Here is an 18,211-nt window from a genome sequence, read left to right on the forward strand (position 1 = left end):
GTGGATGCTAAGCATGAGGGGAGCAGACGGAGATTGTCTCAAATCTTCCTGGCTGGGAGGACCCTGGAGGGGGACTTGAGCAGGAGGGAGCATTAGAGGTGGGCAGCTCTTACCCGGCCTGGACTCCGTGGCGCCTTCTCAGCCTCTGAGCAGGAGCCAGCAGCCTGGGCGTGCCACAGCCATGCCCCCACCTCACTTCCTGCCGTGTTGACACCTCCCCACCTAGCATTGGCTGTAACCTGCCACCTGCAAGCAGCTGCCCCCACCAGTTCTGGCTGTGACCTAGCACGTGACATGGGCTACACACCCAACCCTCATGACAGCTCCCCCAGGGTGGTCACCCCCACCAACCCCAGAGGGCACCCCTGGGCTGTCCCTGCAGAGCAACCCTGTGCCCATACCATCCTGGGTGTCTGCCACAAGAAGATGGCAGGTGGCCTCAAGTGGAGGACAAGTGGCAATGTCAACACTTCTGGGCACCTGCAGACCCCAAGAGCCCAGTCTACCTGTTCCCACAGCCGTTCCAAGAAACCCCCTCTCCCCAGAGGCCCTGCAGCAGCCAAGTGACCACTGAGACAAGTCATTAAACCACTTTAATGTCCCGGCTCCAGGGCCCCGATGATGCTGGCAATGTGTTCGAAAGAGTCCCCAGTTCTCTCCGGAGGGCAGACTCCTCAGGCGTGGCCAGAGAGGCAGGGTGCCCAATAGGAAACAGCCGCCCCTCTCCAGGGCAGCCTGACTCCGCCAGCGGTTGGCGCTAGAACTCAGTCATCTTCTTGTGGGTGTCTGCCTTCCGCTGTTCCCGCTGCAGTCCCGCCTCCTGGGCCCGGAGTTGCCCCAGTTGCCGCTGGGCGCCTGCCAGCTTCTCCTGAAGCTGGGCCACTGCTACGTTTTGCCTACAAAATGCCTACTGTCAGTACAGATGGAAACTCATGCCTCTGCAGCCCAGGGGCTGGCCATGCACTCACCCAGACCCTCCTAGAACCTGGCCCCCACTCACGGGCCAGGTTGTGATGATGCTTGGCACTATCAGTGCCCAGCCTGCACACACCTGCCCAGTGGTGCCCCCACCACGCACCTGCCAGAGTTGCGAGCAATGGCCTCCTGGATGGCCTGAATGTCCCGCTGGGCCCGACAGATCTGCTCCCCAGTCTGGACGAGCCGCAGGCTCAGGGCCCGCTTGGTGCTCTGGCTGGCGTGGTAGGCTTCCTTGCCACCCGGTGGCCCTGGGGGTGCTGGCCTGGCTTGCAGGGCCCCAGGGGCCCCAGCCTGTAGCTTCTCATTCAGAAAGTCAAACACATTCCGGGGGGGAGGGCGGCCCATGGGGGCGGTGCCCTTCTTCCGGGGCTTGGGGGGATTTTGGGTGCCCGCCTTGCCACCTCTCACTCTCCTCTGGCGGGCCTCGGCACACTGGTCCAGGGACTTCCCTCGGGGCAGCACCACGGTCTGGATGGGCTCCACCCGGCCCTGCGAGTTTCGACCTAGCCCTGGGGGACACAGACACTGGCTGTGCTGCCGGGCCCCGCCCCAGGGCAGCCACCTGCCCTCCCTCCTGGGCCCCACCCCCAGGGCGACACACTCACCCTTCCCTGGCTCGTAGCCCATCTTGGCGAGGAGCCTGGAGCCGATGCCTCGGGTGTGCACCTCCCAGCCAGCAAAGGCCGCACTACATGTCCCGTCTTCTGTGGGTCTGGAGTCCACAACTACAAGAAGAGGACACCCACCGCTGCGTCGCCAGATGCTGCCAGACCCAGAGGATGCAATGCAGCCCAGGCCCAGGTCTGCGCGGACTCACACAACATGGTGTTGGCAAGTACAACCCATTGCAGCACTTCTGCCAGGGCTCCTTCTCCTGGACCCCACTCATCAAGCCCCGCCCTCTTCGCATGGGAACCACCGTGGAAACCCTTCTTCCACCCAATGCCACTCCCCCCCACCCCACAGTCCAGTGATCACTTCCTGTACACCACCTTCTTTGGCAGCGACCACCCCAGCCCACCCCTCTGGCGGCTTTTGTCTTGCTCTGCGCCACACCCACACCTAGCACCTCGGGCGTAGCTTGAGTCGTCAGTATCACTGCCATCTTCGGAGTCGGAAGACCTGGCAGGCTCCATACGTAGAGGCGGCAGCACGCCATCCCCCTCCACCACGACCTCCTTCAGCAGCAGCGAGTCAAACTTGACAGTATAGAAGCCACTGTCCACATCTGGGGTGGGACAGGGCATCAAAGGGGGAAGTCTGAGTCCCACCCCACCCCACTCCCAACCTTGGAGCAGGGCCCCACCTCCAAAGTAATGGGCACACTGCGAGGGTGGGGACAGGATGCGGCTGACAGGGACACTGGGGTGGTGGCACCAAGGCCACGCTGCCTCACCCGTGATGCGTCCTGGGTGCCACAGGCCGTCCTGGTGCTTGGCCAGACAGGCAGAGCCCACCTGCAAGGAGCTCAGGTCTGGGGCTTGGAAAGGACGAAGCTCGGCCATGGATACCACCTGCCCGTGTGAGAACCTGGGGAGTGGGTAGGGGCGGCAGTCAAGTAGCAAATACAGAGATGTCCGTGCACACGCAGATGTACACATGTACGTGCACACCCCCCCAAATGTAGCTACATTTGGATGCATCTATGCACATACATGCATACACACAGACATACCCACACATGTATACATACACGAGAGCTTCAAAAGTTTTTGAAAAAAATGGAATGCAGAGATAAATGGAATTTTCCAAGAAACTTTTGAAGCGTTTTTGTACATACACACATATGCACAAACATACATACATGTCGCTCTGTGCAGACACACGTGTATACATATAGAGTGAGACAGATACACACACAAATCTCCCTCACTGCCACTGAGTCCGTTCTGGCTCACAGCAGCCCTAGAGGGCCGGGCAGAGCTGCGCCAGCAGGTTTCTGAGACTAACACTGCACAGGAGTGGAGAGCCTCGTCTCTCTCCCTCGGAGTGAACTGCTGACCTTGTGGTTCACACGTGTAAACATGGATGTTTATAAGCACACATGCACAGATACCAGACACACATACACATTTATAGAGATACACAAGACATGCACATGTGTATACATGAGGGGTACCCAAAACCTGGAATCACCCCCCGCCCAAGCCATGTATTTAAATTTTCTACAAAACAACTTTATCATCTTCAAAGTACACTCCATTACACTTAATACATTTGTCAAGTCTGATTTCATTCTTGGAAACTTTTCAAACTCATGTTTGGTTGACTGACAGCACCACCCTTGTTTTTTTCTTCACTTCTTCTACATCATCAAACCCCTGTCCTTTCAGGTCCCTCTGCATTCGCAAAACAAAAAGAAGTCGAAAGGAGAGAGGTCAGATGAGTAAGATGTGTGGGGCAAGGGAGACATGCTGGGGTTTTTTTGGTCAAAAATTGGCACACTGAGATGGCTGCATGAGCAGGTGCATTGTCGTGGTGGCAAAACCAGTCGCCTTTCTGTCACAAATCATGCTCCCCCCACCCCCGGGGGACACACACACACTTACACAATCTTCTCAGAACTTCTAAATAGAAAGCTTGATTAACAGCCTGACCTGGTGGCACGAACTCCAAATGCACTATGAGTTGACATTTTCTCCTGCATGGGAAGTTGATGGATGTCCAGAATGAGGTTTGTCATCAATTGACTGTTCACTGTTTTTGAAACGAGAGCGCCTCTCGTACACTTGAGTTTTTTCCACAGCGCTGTCCTTGAAAGCTGTGTCCAACATCACAACAGTCTCTGCGGCATTCCCCAGCAGGACACATTGCACAGCTGCACGCTGTTCTCTTCAATTGCCAATTATATGAGGGTCAAAATTGAGGTTCACGTGGAGGGAGGTTAGGGTGAAAAGGGCGAACTGATTACAAGGCTCTATATATAACCTCCTCCCTGGGGGATGGACAACAGAAAAGTGGGTGAAATGAGGCACCAGACAGTGTAAGATATGACAAAATAATAATTTATAAATTATCAAGTGTTCATGAGGGAGGGGGCAGGGGGGAGTGAAGGGGGAAAATGAGGAACTGATACCAGGGGCTTAAGTGGAGAGCAAATGTTTTGAGAATGATGAGGGCAACGAATGTAAAAATGTGCTTTACACAATTGATGTATGTATGGATTGTGATAAGAGTTGTATGACTCCCCAATAACATGATTAAAAAATATTGAGGTGCACCAAAAACAAGGTTCAAGCAAAACTGCTTTTTCGGAAAAAAAAAAAAAAATTCACTGTGACCAGAGAGGCGATGCCACTGGGTACATTAACTCAGAGTCCCTAGTGGGAAATTGCATACAATGAAAGCTCTGCTCCGCCCGTCTTTTTTGGGTACCCCCTCGTACACACAAGCCCCCCCCCCCCCACACACACGCTCACACTCTGTCAGGACGACTTGGCTGCTTGGAGCAGGCACCTGCCTCCAGGCTGATTTCCAGTGCTCCGGACTGGAACTGACTGTATGCTCACAAATTTCCTCTGGTTGGGGATCCCTCAACCTGAAGCTTTGGTTATGAATAGCCAACCAAAGTGTGTGTGCACGCGCAGAAGCAGTCCACATGTGCTTGCAGTAACACGACTGAGCCCACCCCAAACCAGCGAGGAGAACTGAGATACAGTACTGGTGCCCTGGTAGTCAGGGATCAGTGAGCCAAAAACTCAAAACCGGAACCAAGAGCATGATCCCGCCCCACAGCTGGTACCAGGACTAGCAGCAGCCAGACCAGTGGGAAAACTCTGGGCAGCATTCCCCACAAGCACGCATCTTCAACATAATGCCAGTAAATTCTCACAAGAACTACACACCATGACAGGAAAATGAGGCAGGCTCAACAGTCAACAATCAGTTAAGGTAATGATCACATCAATGGGTTAACAACAGAAAACTGTAGGATTTTATCAGATGCAGAGGGCACTTAGCAAAATCCAACAATGATTCATGGTTTGAAAAATCAAAACCCTTCAGCAAACTGGGAGCACAGAGCAACTTCCTCCACTTGATCAAGGAGATCAACTCAAAACCCTAAGCTCACATCCCACTTAAAGTGAAAATGAGCAGCTTTCCCACGGAGAAGCCAGGCCAGGCGGCCCTGCTCACACTGCACTGGTAGTGCACAGACAGCAGAGGGAGGGACACACAACAGTGCTTTGTTTTCAGACATGACTGCCTGTGTAAAGACTGATGGGGAGAAGAAATGGTCCAGCAAGGTGGCAGGACTCCAACGACAACTGAATTTGTAACTGTAGCATTGCAATTTGAACTATAAAAGCAAACAATTTATTTTAGTATCGAAAAGGGAAAGGATTCCCTGTGGAAAAACAGCTTGAGGGAATTTCCTCCCAAGCGTGAACTCTGCCCTGTGTCCTCCCCAGAGGGCTCAGGACTTCCATCCAGGTGGACTGGCTTTTCCTAGGTGTGCTGTACATAACTTGGGCTTTGGAACGTCTAGCCTGGTTCTGGCTGCAGCCTGCCCTGGGATTGGTATGCCCTCTGTGAGAAACTGATCAATAGGTTATGCACGTGAGCTTACTATGGCCTACTATATAAACGACAGGTCGGTGATCCACCAAGAGGAGACAGGGATTGGTAACTTTGTGGCCTAAGTGGGAGGGTCCTGCCCGGACATTGAGTTTCCTTCTACACAGAGCCAACTCACAGACTGGCATTAAACAGTGGCAGAGAAAGGAGAGGCAGGCTGCCCTCCCACCAAAGAATTCTAAGGGCTGGTCAAAGACAGCTGATAGTAAAAGCCTGCTGCCAGGAGGTGTCTCCAAGAGCTGAGTAAGGTGCGACCCCGGCTATGAGCAGGAGGGTGGCGGCAGAGCCGCCTGTCCTGAGGGGCTGGGAGAGCCCTGCAGGGCAGTGAGAAGGCCAGGAGGAGCGAACGAGCTCCCTGAGCTGAGAAGGGCGAGGTGTTTCCTGATGGGGCACTGTAGCCTGCTTCTTCCTCGAGGAGCCACTTCACTGGACCTCTACTCGGTGAGGTAACAAGTCGAACCCAGCCGAGAAAGGGTGCTGGGGAGAACCTACAGAAAGGCTGGAGAGGGCTGCCCCGGGGTCTCTTTAGGCCCCAGAAGGTAGGGATTGACGCTCTCCTGACACTTTTCGTGAGGTACAGTCTAACAAACACAACTCAAAGCTCCGAGAAAAAAAAACCAAAGACATAAATGGATCTAGAGAGAGTCCATGTTCCCGGCCAAACCCAAACCCCGCTGCTCCCAAGTCAAGTCCGAATCACAGCGACCCTCAGGGCCAGGGCAGAACAGCCCATTAGGAGAACAGTGTGGGAGGCCTGACATGATCTGACTTTATGTCTTACAATCAAGACAGTGTGGTCGGTCTTATGGGGGAATGGGCACCTAGGCCAAAGGGCACAGAGCGAACCCAGGAATAGAGGCACACATGATCAACTCATCTTTGGCGGAAGGGAACGGACAGTCTTTTCAAGTGTGCCAGACAGCTCAGCAGCTACATGCCCAGAAAAGTCAAGCAAGACACTGGTCCTACACCTCCTGCAGAGAAGAACTGGAGACAAGGATCCCAGAATGCAGAACGCAAAACCAGAAGCTCCCCTAGCAACAGCACAGGGTAAAACCCAGGCCCGGGTTTGGTGGTGAGTTTGCAGATAAAACCAAGAGCACAATCCAAGACAGACAAGCGTCTTTTTGCCGCACTCCGCCTCCCACACACACCATTTACCAAGCCCGGTGTCCTTCTTCAGGGACTGGTCTCTTCTGGTAAAGCACATAAGGACACATCTCTGGCAGTACTCCTGGCACTCTATGATATAATATAGTGTTCTCCACCAATACTCTGTGACCGCCATCAAGTCAATTCTGTGGGAATTCACACACACCAATTCTTCTTCAGTCTTCCTTGCTCACTGCTAAGCTTCCACACGCGTGTGAGGCATCCCTGCCCTGTGTGTCATGCTGCTGCTCACTGGTGCCGCTGTAGGGGCGTCTTTTTATGTTGACGTGTAATCCATCTGAAAGGCTGTAGACTTAGGTCTTTCCCAGTGCACTGTGTGCTTCAGGTCCTCTCCCTTTCAGCAAGTGTCACCAGAGAATTGCAAACTAAAACAGAGAGACAGCTACACAACCATTAGGATGACTAACACCCCAAACTCTGGCCACAGTGTATGCTGGGTTAAGATGAGAGTAAGACACAGGTTGAGCCTAAGATGCAGGGCTACACGTCCAGTTACCCATCCTCCTCAGCTCCCTGTCGGCAAGTGGATGTCGACTCAGTGTGACCCTACAGAACACAGAACTGCCCCCTGAATGTCTGAGACAGTAATTCCTTACAGGAGTAGAAAGCCTCATGTCTCCCTCTGTTTATCCAAATGAGGTAAAATCTTATGTCCACACAAAGACCTGCAAGCAAATATTTATAGCAGCCCTCCCCAAATTGGCAGCAACGAAGATGTCCTTTAATCAATGAAAGGGTAAGCAGGTTGTGATCCACCCACAACACAGATTCTCACTCAGCAGCAGAACATGGGAAGAAGCAGCTTCCAGGTGAAGGCAGCAGTCTGGGAAGGCTGCCCATGCCAGGCTCCCCACTCTGACAGTCTGGAACAGGCACAACTGGAGGGGCAGGAGAGCGATCAGGGGACCCCAGGGCTTGGGGCCAGGAGGAGAGGGAAGATGAGCAGAACATAGGGCACTGAGAGGAAACTGAGGTGGTTCTACGTGACTGTAGTGGTGCGCCCATGACACTATGATTGGTCAATGCCCACAGAATGGGGCCAGAGTGTGTCCTGCTGTAAAGAAGGGATTGTAAGTCACAATGTAGCAACAACAGCTGGTCAATTCTACCAGACTCAGAGCCCATGACTGTGCAGCTGAGTCAGTCTGCCAACAAGGACACTAGGGCCTTCAGTTGGCACCCATGTTTCAGGTGGCAGGCCATCTGTGACATGTGCTGTCACAGTCCTAGAGCTCTACAGCACAGCGGCCCCTCACGTTAACCAGGGAGTTCACCTCCTCCACAGCAGTGTATCTGTGTTAGTTCACCAAGCCTCACAAATGAGCTCAACACCCACCAGGCTGTACGAGAGTAAATCTCGCAGAGCAGGCTTCACTAAGTAACCAAGTGGTGACATGATGTCATCAATCACAATAAAGGGATTCAAAACCTGTGGAGCTGGCCACAGACTGCTCTCCTGTATATCACAGAAGGGCTGGGAGCCAGGAAAGTAACCACATTCCCACAGTGACTCCCATGGAACAGGTATACCAGTGGGGATGCAGGGGGCTGACAGGAAATGGTGTACTTCTTGCAAACCTAAAGCTGCTCTAAGCCAATATTAATTTTTTGAGTAGAATGTTCTCAAAGTTAAGTGGTTTTAAAAATTGCAGAGAAATTGACACACACAAGAGATCAGACAAGAGGAACCCAAAGAGAGTGAGGCACGTTAAAATCTGTAATTCAAGAGCCTTTTCCAGAAAAATTTAAACAATTGTTTTAAATGAAAACTACACGTTGAAGAATCACACCACGTTTCTGAGAATGCTGTAACCTAATGACAAGGAGCCTGAGATGCTGTTGGCTGAGCTCCAACTGCGAACCTCCAATGCTGAGCTTCAAACCCACCAGTCACACTTTGCGGGAAAGAAGAGGCTGCCAGTTCCCAGGAAGATTCATGGCCCTGGAAACTCTGAGTCAGAACGGACTCGGAGGCCGTGGATCGGTGTAGTGGAGGGGCTGAACTCCATCAAGAGAGAGCAACAGGCCTTTGGGCACTGAGGCCACACCAAGAGCCTGGGATGGACAAGGAAGAAGGACAAACAAGGCTGGGACTTTTGACAGCAGTGTGCCTGTCAGGAGAAAGCAAAGTGAGGGACCTAACTCTCAAAGAACGTCTTGGGAGCAGACCACAATGTGAAAGAAATACAGCCACATCACCTGCCAGAGGCCAGGCCTTCCTGAGGAGCCTCGGGTACCAGGAGGCCTCAACGGCCTGCTGTACTGCGGGGGCTGAGAGTGACAATGAGTAGTGACACCCCAGAGCAGTCGGGGTGGGGGTGGTGTTCAAGTGGGGAAGGGTGGTAGAGGTCTCTGCATCACTTGGGTACATCTTTGCTGTCCTGTGTCCAGAGCAGCAGCAGCCTAGGGTGGAGGAGTGGACAGGCAGGTGTGAGGCAGGCAAGGCTGTGGCCAGACCTTGGTTTGCATGGGAAATCGCATTGGGAACTCCAGAAGCCTTGAAAAAGCTTCTGGTGGCACCGTGGTGGCGGCTGGCATTGATAAGCTGCTTCGGTCTGAGCCGGTAGCAAAGTCTGGGGCCTGTGCTGGAGGGAATTGGCTCCTGGGCGCTGGCCCTCACCATGGTCCTAGGACACACACAGGCTCCGTGGTGAGGCCTTCAGGAGGAGGGTGGGGGCCTTGACATGCTCCCCACAGGGACACGCAGTTGTCTCCTGTGAGAATGACTGGAGGGAGCGCACGGCTCAGGCAGGGGTTCTGCAAGCACAGGACACCGTGCCAGAGAGGACATTGGCCCTAGCAGGGGCTCTTGGGCAATAAAGACGTTCGGAGAACAAAGGGCACTCTGGACTGTTAGAACGAGGGCATGGCTGCCTACAGAGGAGTGGTCCATGCCCCTCCTCCTCCAAAGCAGAAGGGAGTAAAGACACAGTGGCCGCTGCAAGCGATGCCAAGGCACAAACCAGATGCTACCATCGAACTAGGAAGTCGTGATCACACCGCTGAGACGGTTTTCTCTTAAACAAGTGCACCTGGAAGACTTACAGGTGAGAAACAAAACACTAACTCATGGAACTTATTTTGAAATATTTCTGGAAGGTCATAGAGCATGTGGAGGGCGCAGGTGACGGTGCCAGAGGCTGTAGGGTGCAAAGCCGTGTCTCTGCTGCTAGGACTTGGTGTCAGACAATGAGGCCCAGATGTGTGTCCCCACCCCCAATGATGGTGAAGCTGGTGGAACTAGCTCTGAAAGAGCTCAAGGCTCAAGAGATCCTCCTTGCATTCCCCTTACCTGTCAGCTTCTCACACCAGCTGAATCTGGGGTGTGTTCCTGTCCCTGCCCCCCTTGTTTCTATGCCCTCTTTCGCTATACACCCAAACCAGAAGATATTCCATGGTACAAAACAGCCCTGCAAAGGATAGTGGCTTGGTGAGAACAGCTGGAACCACAACAGAGCTGGGTGCAAGACCCGAGCAGGGCTGTTCAACCCTCTCTGGCTCTGTGCTGGCCGACAAGGGCGATGGAAAGGCTTCCTTCCTAAGAGCACAAGTGGCCATGGGCTGGGGGGTCTAGCCTCTATGGCAACCCTCCCTGCCGCTGTGCTCCTCTCAGACACCGTCTGAGCAAGGGCACTGATGTGGGCATCAAGCCCTCTCCTAGTCAGCAACTCCACAGTGGAAGACGCCACAGCTTTACCTGCAGTTCTCCTTGAAGCGGCACTTCCCTTCCAGGAAGAAGGGACAAGGCTTCAGGGACTTGTGCGTGGGGTACAGGTACAGCACCCGCACTGCCGGTGAGCCATCCTCCACCTGCGCGGTGCCCACGATCATGGCATTGTGGTACTCCAGGGTGCCCCACGAGCTGTAGTACGGGGCGTTCACCTTGGTCCCACTCAGTTCGTCATCCTCATCATCGTCCTCCTCTTCCTCCTCCTGCTCTGGGCTCTGGCGCTCAGGCTCTGCCTCTGCTCTGGAGTCGGTTTCCCATTTGGCCGAAGGGGCGTCTGGGACCTCCACCACGGGGGCAGCCGCCTCCTGGGAGGCCAGGCCCTCGGCTTGCTCCTGGGCCGGGCGCTCCGGGTCCAACGCGGTCAGTAGCTTGCTCTTCCGGACAGACACCAGGCTGGCCTCGGTTAGCTCGATCAGTTCCCTCAGGTCCCCCTGCAGCTGGCGCAGGTCGGCCTGCTCCGAGGAATCCAGGCCGGTGCCCAGGGCCAGCTCCACCTGCTGCAACTGCACATAGTAGGTCTGCAGGGCTGTCTCCAGGCCGACCTCGTCCATCCTGGGGCAGGCGGGCGGCGGCGCTGGGTGCCCGGGCCTCGAGCTGCGATGAAAAGGCGGGTGAACAAGCAGCCTGACAACCCCCCGGAGAGCTTGGCCGACTGCGCCCGTCAGGGCTGGATCCCGCGGGACGACTCGGCCACGGCTGCGGCGCACAGGTGAAGGCACCAGAGCCCACCCGAGGCGTCCGGGCCGCCGCCCCCCGTGGCCGGCCACACACACACACACACACACACACACACACACACACACACACACACACACCACCACCACCACCACCCACCCACTCCCGCATCCCAGGCTTGCGCGTCCAGCCGGGCCGGGTCGCCCGTCCACCTCCCCTCGACTTCGTCCGCCCTACTCGGCGTCGCCTCTCACCTCAGCCCGCGATCTCCCGGTGGCCCGCGCGGCTACCCGGTCTCTGCCATAGAGCGCCGCCGGTCTCACTGGCTAGAGCGCCCCAGCCACCCTCTTTCCGTCTGGCACCAGCCCCCACTTCCGGCGCGCGCCGCCGCCGGAAGTATGCGGCGCGCGGAGGCCGACGGGAGAGTTTAGGTGGCCGGGCTGCCCCAGCAGGCGGCGCGCAGGGTCAGTTCCGCGTCGGCCGAATGCCGGCCGACAGGTAGGCCGCGCTGTGGACCCCCGAGTCCTCCAACGAGCAGGGCTCCCCTCCTCGGAGCCATCGGGGGCTACCGGCGAGTGCTGGTTCTGAGGAAGGCAAACGGGACTGCGGCTTGTAGAGCCGAGTGTGGGGAAGGGCCAGTTGCCTGGCCTGAGCCGGCCCCGCGCGTGCGAAGAGCCTGCCTGGAGGGCTGGCGGCACACCGGGTTGGTGTCAGCGGTGCGGGGAGGGAGAGCCTGGGAGGGGCCCGAGCCCGGGAACACACCACTCTTGGGAGAGGCCGGGGCAAGCGAGAGGAGCCCGGTGGCGGGCGGACAGAGGTGGTGGGTGGAGCCGTCGGTGGCTATAGCCTGCCATCTGGAGACGGAGCAAAGCGAAGGGGGCGAATGGGTGTCGCGAGTAGCCCCGGGCGCGTGGACAGAGGAGCCCAGGCACAGGTGCTGGGTCCAATTCGGGGAAGCTAGTGGAGTATGGGTCAGCTGTCCCTCCCCTTGTGGATCTCTGCACCCCAGGGCAGGATGTACACGTTGCTGTCCGGCCTGTACAAGTACGTGTTCCAGAAGGACGAGTACTGCATTCTGATCCTGGGCCTGGACAACGCCGGGAAGACGGTGCGTGCTGGGCCCCTGCTGTGCAGCCAGCACTCAGACAGAGATTGTGGCTGTCTTCTGAGGACTGGGCCCAAGGAAGGGGTGTCCGGGAGACAGGCTGAAAAAGCTGATGGCTAAAACTGCCTTCCTCTTTAGACCTTCCTGGAGCAATCAAAAACCCGCTTCCACAAGCACTACAAGGGTATGAGCCTGTCCAAGATCACCACCACCGTGGGCCTGAACAGTAAGTGGGGTCCCACTCCCAGGGGCTGGTCCTCTCCAGCGTAAGGGGTGTGGAGCTGTTGTCAGTGTCCGGAAACAGGACCCCAGCCCCATGCTTTCCCTTCCTAGTTGGAACCGTGGATGTGGGGAAAACCCGCCTCATGTTCTGGGACTTGGGGGGCCAGGAGGAGCTGCAGTCGCTGTGGGACAAGGTAAGGCACCCTGAACATGTGTAGGGGCACACTGAGTGTGTCAAGAGAACTCGGGCCCACTGCCCCTCCTGGCCTGGCACCCCTGCCACACTCTTTCATCTCTGGCCCACTTCTCCCAATTCAGCCACTCTCCTGCCCTTCAGCAGCTGCTTTGCCCAGTGTCCTCAGGGCTTTTGTCCCTGGCTTCATGGTCTCTGCCAGAGAGTCAGACTGCCAGTGGTTCCTTTAGCCCAGTCTTTGCAGGCAGGTGAGGGCAGCCTTCCCTACTGTGGAACAGCCTGCCCAAAGCCAGCAGCAGGACCCCCTCTTTGACACTAATCTTGGGTATTTTTGAGACCCCAGCATGGGGCCTTTCTGTCCCTCCACCCTGGGCCCCATACCATGGCCCCTTCCCCCACCACAGGCAGCCCGGCTCCAGCTGAGCAAGCTCCCAGCTCTGCTCGCAGACCATGGCCCGAGGTGTGCTGGTGTTGACTAGAGCCTTCACCGTACGGTTTGTCTTGCTTCCTGGGTGTGGCTGGTCTTGGGACCAGTATTCAATTCGGGCCAGTTCCAGTTGTGGCCATCGGAAACCAGGGTGCTTCTTGTCAGAATGGGAACTTCAGACCCATCCCACTGTAGGCAGAGGAAAGCAGGGTGGTAGGCATGTTGTGTAGCTACTGAGTTCCTGGTGTATCAGGTTTTAACCCAAGTAGGAAGGAGCCCTGGGAGTGCAGTGAATTCCATTTGGTCCAGTAAACACAAGGTCAGCGGTTCAAAACCACCAGCCATTGAGCAGGAACGAGGCCAGCTGTCTGCTCCTGTAGAGACTTAAAACCTCAGAAGCCCACAGAGACAGGCCTCCTGTTCTATCTGAATCAGAATCAACCTGATGTCTGCAAGCCTAGGTCTTGGTTTTAGGAAACAGGTAGTTGAGTCCAAAGATAGCAACCAACCGAACCACTGAGGCAGTGTGCTTAGCTGCCATTTTGAAGTAGGGCATTCCCCTGTGCCCTCACCACTGCCAAGAGTCCTTCCTGAACCTCTAGCAGACCTAGGCTTTCTAAAACTGTCTTACAGGAGCAGTCTCATCTTTCTTCCCTGGCACAGCTGGTGGGTTTAAACTCGACACCTAGCAGTTAACAGCCCAACACTTAACCCACAGTGCCACCCAGACTCCTTGCCAATTTCCTTCTTGGGTCAAAATCACAGAGATTTGGTTGCTATACACTGTCTACACTCCCTTGGTTTCTCTTGTCCTTGGCTGAACCGGTTTGGAGCCATGGTCAGAGACACCCAAATGCACCCAGGGAGCAGGACAGACCACATAGAGTGCCCCTGTTCAAGACAGGTTCAGGAGCGGGCACCAAGACTAGCACTGTGTGTGTCTGGAGGAAGGAGGGAGACTGGTGGGGGCTGGACGAAGTCCCCAGGAAGCTCTGACAAAGGAAAACGTGTCAGGGCTAGCAGTGAAGCCCCCTGTAGCTGCCTAGGCCTTGCCTCAGGCACCATGACTGCTGGCCAGCCTCTCAGGCCCCTGGATTATAGCCCTGCCCACTGCAGCAGGCTGTCACTCTTGCCTCAACAGGGTCTCCTCTTGGCATCTGGGGTCCCTATGCACCCAGTGCAGACAGGGAAACGTGGTGCATGAGGGTCCCAGTGGGCTTCAGCGAGTTGGGCTGGAAAGACTGACCATCCTGGTGAAGAGGCAAAAGGGCCTGGTGTGGCGGCCACAGCCCAGGCCTCCTGAGTACTCCCGAGTATGGCCACCTGTCAGGCTTCAGGGTGCCCATTTGGCCCATCTCTGCTACCAGGGTCCCATGGCACATACATGCCACCCTTGCCTGCCCACCCCACACCGTGGGGGGTGGGGGTGGGGGTGGGCAGGAGCATGTGCCCTGTGGATCGCTGTCCCAGACTTCCTGATAGCTGCTTTTCTGGTCCTGCCACCTGCATGCGAGGTGCATAGTGCTCCTAGTGGCTGTGGGGGACAGCACGTGGGAGCTGCTTGAGCTGGGTCAAGTCTGCCAGGAGCTCTGGTCAGTGCTGTGTTTGTGTGTGTAGGTGGGGGGGGGGGGTGGACGGACCTGCCCCCTCCTCCCGCAGGTGCTCCCCCAGCAGAGACCAAGAGGGAACTTCTCCCCTGTCAACCCCAAGCCACTGCTGGGATGGGGGTCAACACCTGGGGGACCAGGTGGGTGGTTGGTCCTATCAGCTCCCTGCCCCCTCTCCAAATTTGGCAGTGTCCTTACCAAGGTCAGCAGGCCACACCCTTAGAGGCCCTTCACTTAGAAGGCCCCTTTCAGTTGAGGGCTGCCTGTGACCCCGGCATGGTGTCACTGCACCCCCGTTGCATGAGTTGATGACTTCAGGGGACCTAGGCTGGGCCTGCCCTCACTGAGTCCCTGTGGCCTGTCTTCCTAGTACTACGCTGAGTGTCACGGCGTCATCTACGTAATCGACTCTACTGATGAGGGCAGGCTGCCTGAGTCCAAGCGGGCATTTGGTGAGCTGACGAGCTGGGGGTGGCAGTGCTCAGTAAGGCACCTGGCCAAGGCTGGGGTGGAGGTACCTAGTAAGAGGTGACCTGTAGTGGTGGTACCCAGGGCCAGGGTGGCAGTGCTTGGCAAGGAAGATGGCTGGGGTAGAAGTCCCCAGGGCTGGGTGAGTTATGCCTGGGGCTGTGGTAGCAGTGCCCGATACCTCGTTGCCCCTCACACCTTGTCCACTCCCCAGAAAAGATGGTCACCAGTGAGGCATTGGAGGGTGTCCCCATCCTGGTGCTGGCCAACAAGCAGGATGTGGAGGTGAGTGTTGCTCCCCACCCCTACCCCCACAGGATCTCGGCATTCTTCAAATACCCAAGGTCCATCCCTGAGGAGCCCCAACTGGTAGAGGCAAAGGCCCTGGGGATATCACTGACCTCAACCTCCCCTAGACCTGCCTCTCGATTCCTGACATCAAGACAGCCTTCAGTGACTGCACGTCCAAGATCGGGAGACGGGACTGCTTGACCCAGGCCTGCTCAGCACTCACAGGGTGAGTGGGGCCCCAGGGGGAGTCAGGGCTCATGGGTTCCATGCTCACTCCCTGTCTCCCTACAGTGAGGGTGTGAATGAAGGCATCGAGTGGGTGGTGAAGTGTGTCATCCGCAACGTCCACCGGCCACCGCGGCAGAGGGACATCACCTAGGACACGGCCAGCAGGCTCGACCGCAGTCCACTGTGGACGCTTCCCTTGTGAAGGCAGCATCTGCTGTTGCTGTGCCTGCTCTCCGTTGCCTTGGTGGGCTCTGCCAACCCAGTGCCTGAAGCCCCCCTGCCGGTCCAGACCAGGGGCTCCTGTCAGCCCTTGGGCCATGGCAGCCACCCCCAGACTCCCTCCACCCTGGGTGTACAGCATGGCACCTGTGACCTCTGTTCCTGACCCTGGAGGTGGGCAGGACCACACCCAGAGCTCTGGCTTTATGACTGTGGGCGGTGGGGTGGGGGGAGCACGGTGTGATGCGTGGAAAAGCTGGGAGCTTGGGCTGGGTGTCTTGGTGCCCCCACTCTGCCTGGCACAGCACAGAACTCTCCTCACCTATTTGTGACCTCGGCATGGCGTTGAGCAGGTGGGCCCCCAAAGTCCTCTGAGCACTCGCCTGGTGTCCATGAGACAGCCACAGCCCCCTCCCCAGGTTCCTCCCAAGTATGCAGGCCTCTCCCTCCTCTGCAGGCCTGACCTGAGAGGTTGGGCTGGCCAGGGCCCCCACTCTGGTGAAATAAAGCCTCTGAATAGCTCTGGGCTCCTTCCTCCCAAGGGTGGGGGTCAGAGAGGGCTCTCCACTGTGGGCACTAAGACCTTGTCCTGGGCTTGGGGCCCAGCAAAACTCCAGCGTGAGTAGGACCCCCCCTTGGACTTGGCTGCACCAGATCCAGGGTGCTGACAGGCTGACCAAGGCAAGCAGCTATGGGGAGCTGAACTAGGAGGCCTCTTGAACCCAGGCTTAGGCAGAAGGAGGAGCAAGCAGGGAGATATGCCACCTGCTGCCAGGTATATGGCACCCAATCCCAGGATTGGCCCGCAAGACAGCCAAGCGGAAGAGGCGCCTCTGGAAACCCTGGGCTGGGGAGCTAACTCGTGAAGCTTTGCAGCTTTATAAAAATAAATTTTACAGTATGTGCAAACAGCCGGTGAATAAATAAGGGGATGGATGACCTGGCATGCTTAAGGCACAGGGAAGAAGCGCGAGCGGACACTGCGTTCCAGGCCCGCCAGCCTGGCAGTCCGCAGCGCCCCCAGCAACCGCGCCCCCAGGGGCCCATCTCGCGCACCCAGCTCTGCCAGCTGGCGCCGCAGTTTCAGTTGCAGGGCGGCGCGGCCCTCTTCCCGTGACGCCTGAGGCCTCCCCACACCTGGGGCAGCCAGGGCCTGCTGCAGCCTCATGAGCCTCTTGAAGGAGATGTCCTGGAAAGCCACGAAGTCCAGAAGGGCGTGTTCGCACTCCTGGGACTCTGCGGGGCGGGGGAGCTCCGGTCAAGCCCGCTGGCCTGGCCCCGGGGCGGGGCACCAGAAGGGAATGCGCTGCGGTTAGGGGCGGAGCGTGGGAGGGTTCCGCGCGGGCGGGCGGCGGGGAAGGGGGCCCCACCGCTCTCGCTAAAGCGCAGGCTCACCTGACTTGGGGGCGCTGAGCCCAAGGCTAGGGCAGCTGGTGCACAGCGCGTCGTGGAAGGCGGAGCCAGGCACGTTGAGGGTCAGGCCCAGCGCCGAGCAGTTGCGGTGAGGCTGGCAGCGCTCTGAGCTGGAGCTGCCGGCCGAGAAGGTGCCTGGAAGGCAGGGCTGGCACTCCGTATTCTGGCTGCGGGTGCCTGCAGGGGGAAGGGGGGGTGCGGGAAGACAGAGTCACAGGAACTGTGGGGGCGGCGTCACCGCCCTGCGCCCCAACCTGGCCTGAGCACGCACCAGGAGCGACCACGCCGGCACCGGGCGGGCATTGCGCGTGCTCCAGGCAGAAGCCCGCGTGCGCGAAGAAGCCGGCCCGGCAGCGGCAAGCCCGGTTGCGTGTGGTGCTACACGGCTGCACCTCCTCTTCCCGCTCCCCGCAGACGACGTTGCAGTAGCGGCAGCGCCCCAGGTAATTCCAGAACTGCGTGTAGTGGCGCGATGGGCAGGCGACGCAATCCGTGGGGCTGTCTCGGCGGCAGGGCCACTGCACAAAAGTGCCTGGCGGACACTGGTCGCACACCAGCAACTCCTGTGTCTCCTCATCCTGCCACGGGAAGGTGGGCGCCACCGTCGCCGCCCCGTACACAGCCAGCGTTAGCAGCAGGGCGGGCAGCGCCCACAGCAGGGTCCGGCCCGTCCACCCGTCCACCCTCATGGTCCTTGAGCCAGTCAGCCGGCCCCCGCTCCACAGTACTTGAGCCAGTCAGCGGCCTCCGGGAGTGCCCTGCTGCGGGGGAGGCTCGGGGCTCAGTAACGCCGTGGGACAGCCCAACAGGGGCCGCCCGATTTCCCGCAACGCTTGCTGGCCCCGCGCAAGCCAACAAGACTCCACACACACACACACAGTCCTACCTGCCCAGGCCCAGAGTG

At 57.5% G+C, this 18,211-nt stretch overlaps 3 protein-coding genes across 6 annotated transcripts; 1 reads left to right on the forward strand and 2 right to left on the reverse strand.

Moving 5' to 3' along the window:
• Window positions 1–575: 575 nt before the first annotated feature.
• ZGPAT (zinc finger CCCH-type and G-patch domain containing) lies at window positions 576–11,507 on the reverse strand. Its single transcript, XM_075528298.1, has 7 exons — window positions 11,389–11,507; window positions 10,427–11,053; window positions 2,375–2,508; window positions 2,048–2,206; window positions 1,584–1,703; window positions 1,079–1,487; window positions 576–896 (listed from the first exon to the last, which is right to left on the reverse strand). Exons 2-7 carry the CDS (start codon window positions 11,008–11,010, stop codon window positions 758–760), a joined length of 1,545 nt encoding a protein of 514 aa, XP_075384413.1. The 5' UTR covers window positions 11,011–11,053; window positions 11,389–11,507; the 3' UTR covers window positions 576–757.
• Window positions 11,508–11,555: 48 nt separating this feature from the next.
• ARFRP1 (ARF related protein 1) lies at window positions 11,556–16,803 on the forward strand. 4 transcript variants are annotated; one of them, XM_075528305.1, is made up of 8 exons: window positions 11,557–11,837; window positions 12,144–12,242; window positions 12,378–12,465; window positions 12,573–12,655; window positions 15,059–15,140; window positions 15,371–15,441; window positions 15,573–15,673; window positions 15,739–16,803. In XM_075528305.1, the coding sequence occupies exons 2-8, from the start codon at window positions 12,150–12,152 to the stop codon at window positions 15,824–15,826; spliced, it is 606 nt and encodes a 201-aa protein (XP_075384420.1). In that variant the 5' UTR covers window positions 11,557–11,837; window positions 12,144–12,149; the 3' UTR covers window positions 15,827–16,803. The 4 variants fall into 4 exon arrangements, 3 of the variants coding, with proteins under 3 accessions (XP_075384421.1, XP_075384420.1, XP_075384422.1); XM_075528307.1 differs by having other exon boundaries at window positions 11,593–11,632; XR_012779101.1 differs by lacking the exon at window positions 15,739–16,803 and having other exon boundaries at window positions 15,376–15,441.
• Window positions 16,804–16,832: 29 nt separating this feature from the next.
• Window positions 16,833–18,162, reverse strand: TNFRSF6B (TNF receptor superfamily member 6b). The gene is made up of 3 exons (XM_075528304.1): window positions 17,579–18,162; window positions 17,290–17,484; window positions 16,833–17,130 (listed from the first exon to the last, which is right to left on the reverse strand). Exons 1-3 carry the CDS (start codon window positions 17,994–17,996, stop codon window positions 16,844–16,846), a joined length of 900 nt encoding a protein of 299 aa, XP_075384419.1. The 5' UTR covers window positions 17,997–18,162; the 3' UTR covers window positions 16,833–16,843.
• Window positions 18,163–18,211: the final 49 nt, after the last annotated feature.

This window comes from Tenrec ecaudatus, chromosome 12 (genome assembly GCF_050624435.1).
Source record: "Tenrec ecaudatus isolate mTenEca1 chromosome 12, mTenEca1.hap1, whole genome shotgun sequence".
In the NCBI taxonomy this organism is placed as follows: domain Eukaryota; kingdom Metazoa; phylum Chordata; class Mammalia; order Afrosoricida; family Tenrecidae; genus Tenrec; species Tenrec ecaudatus.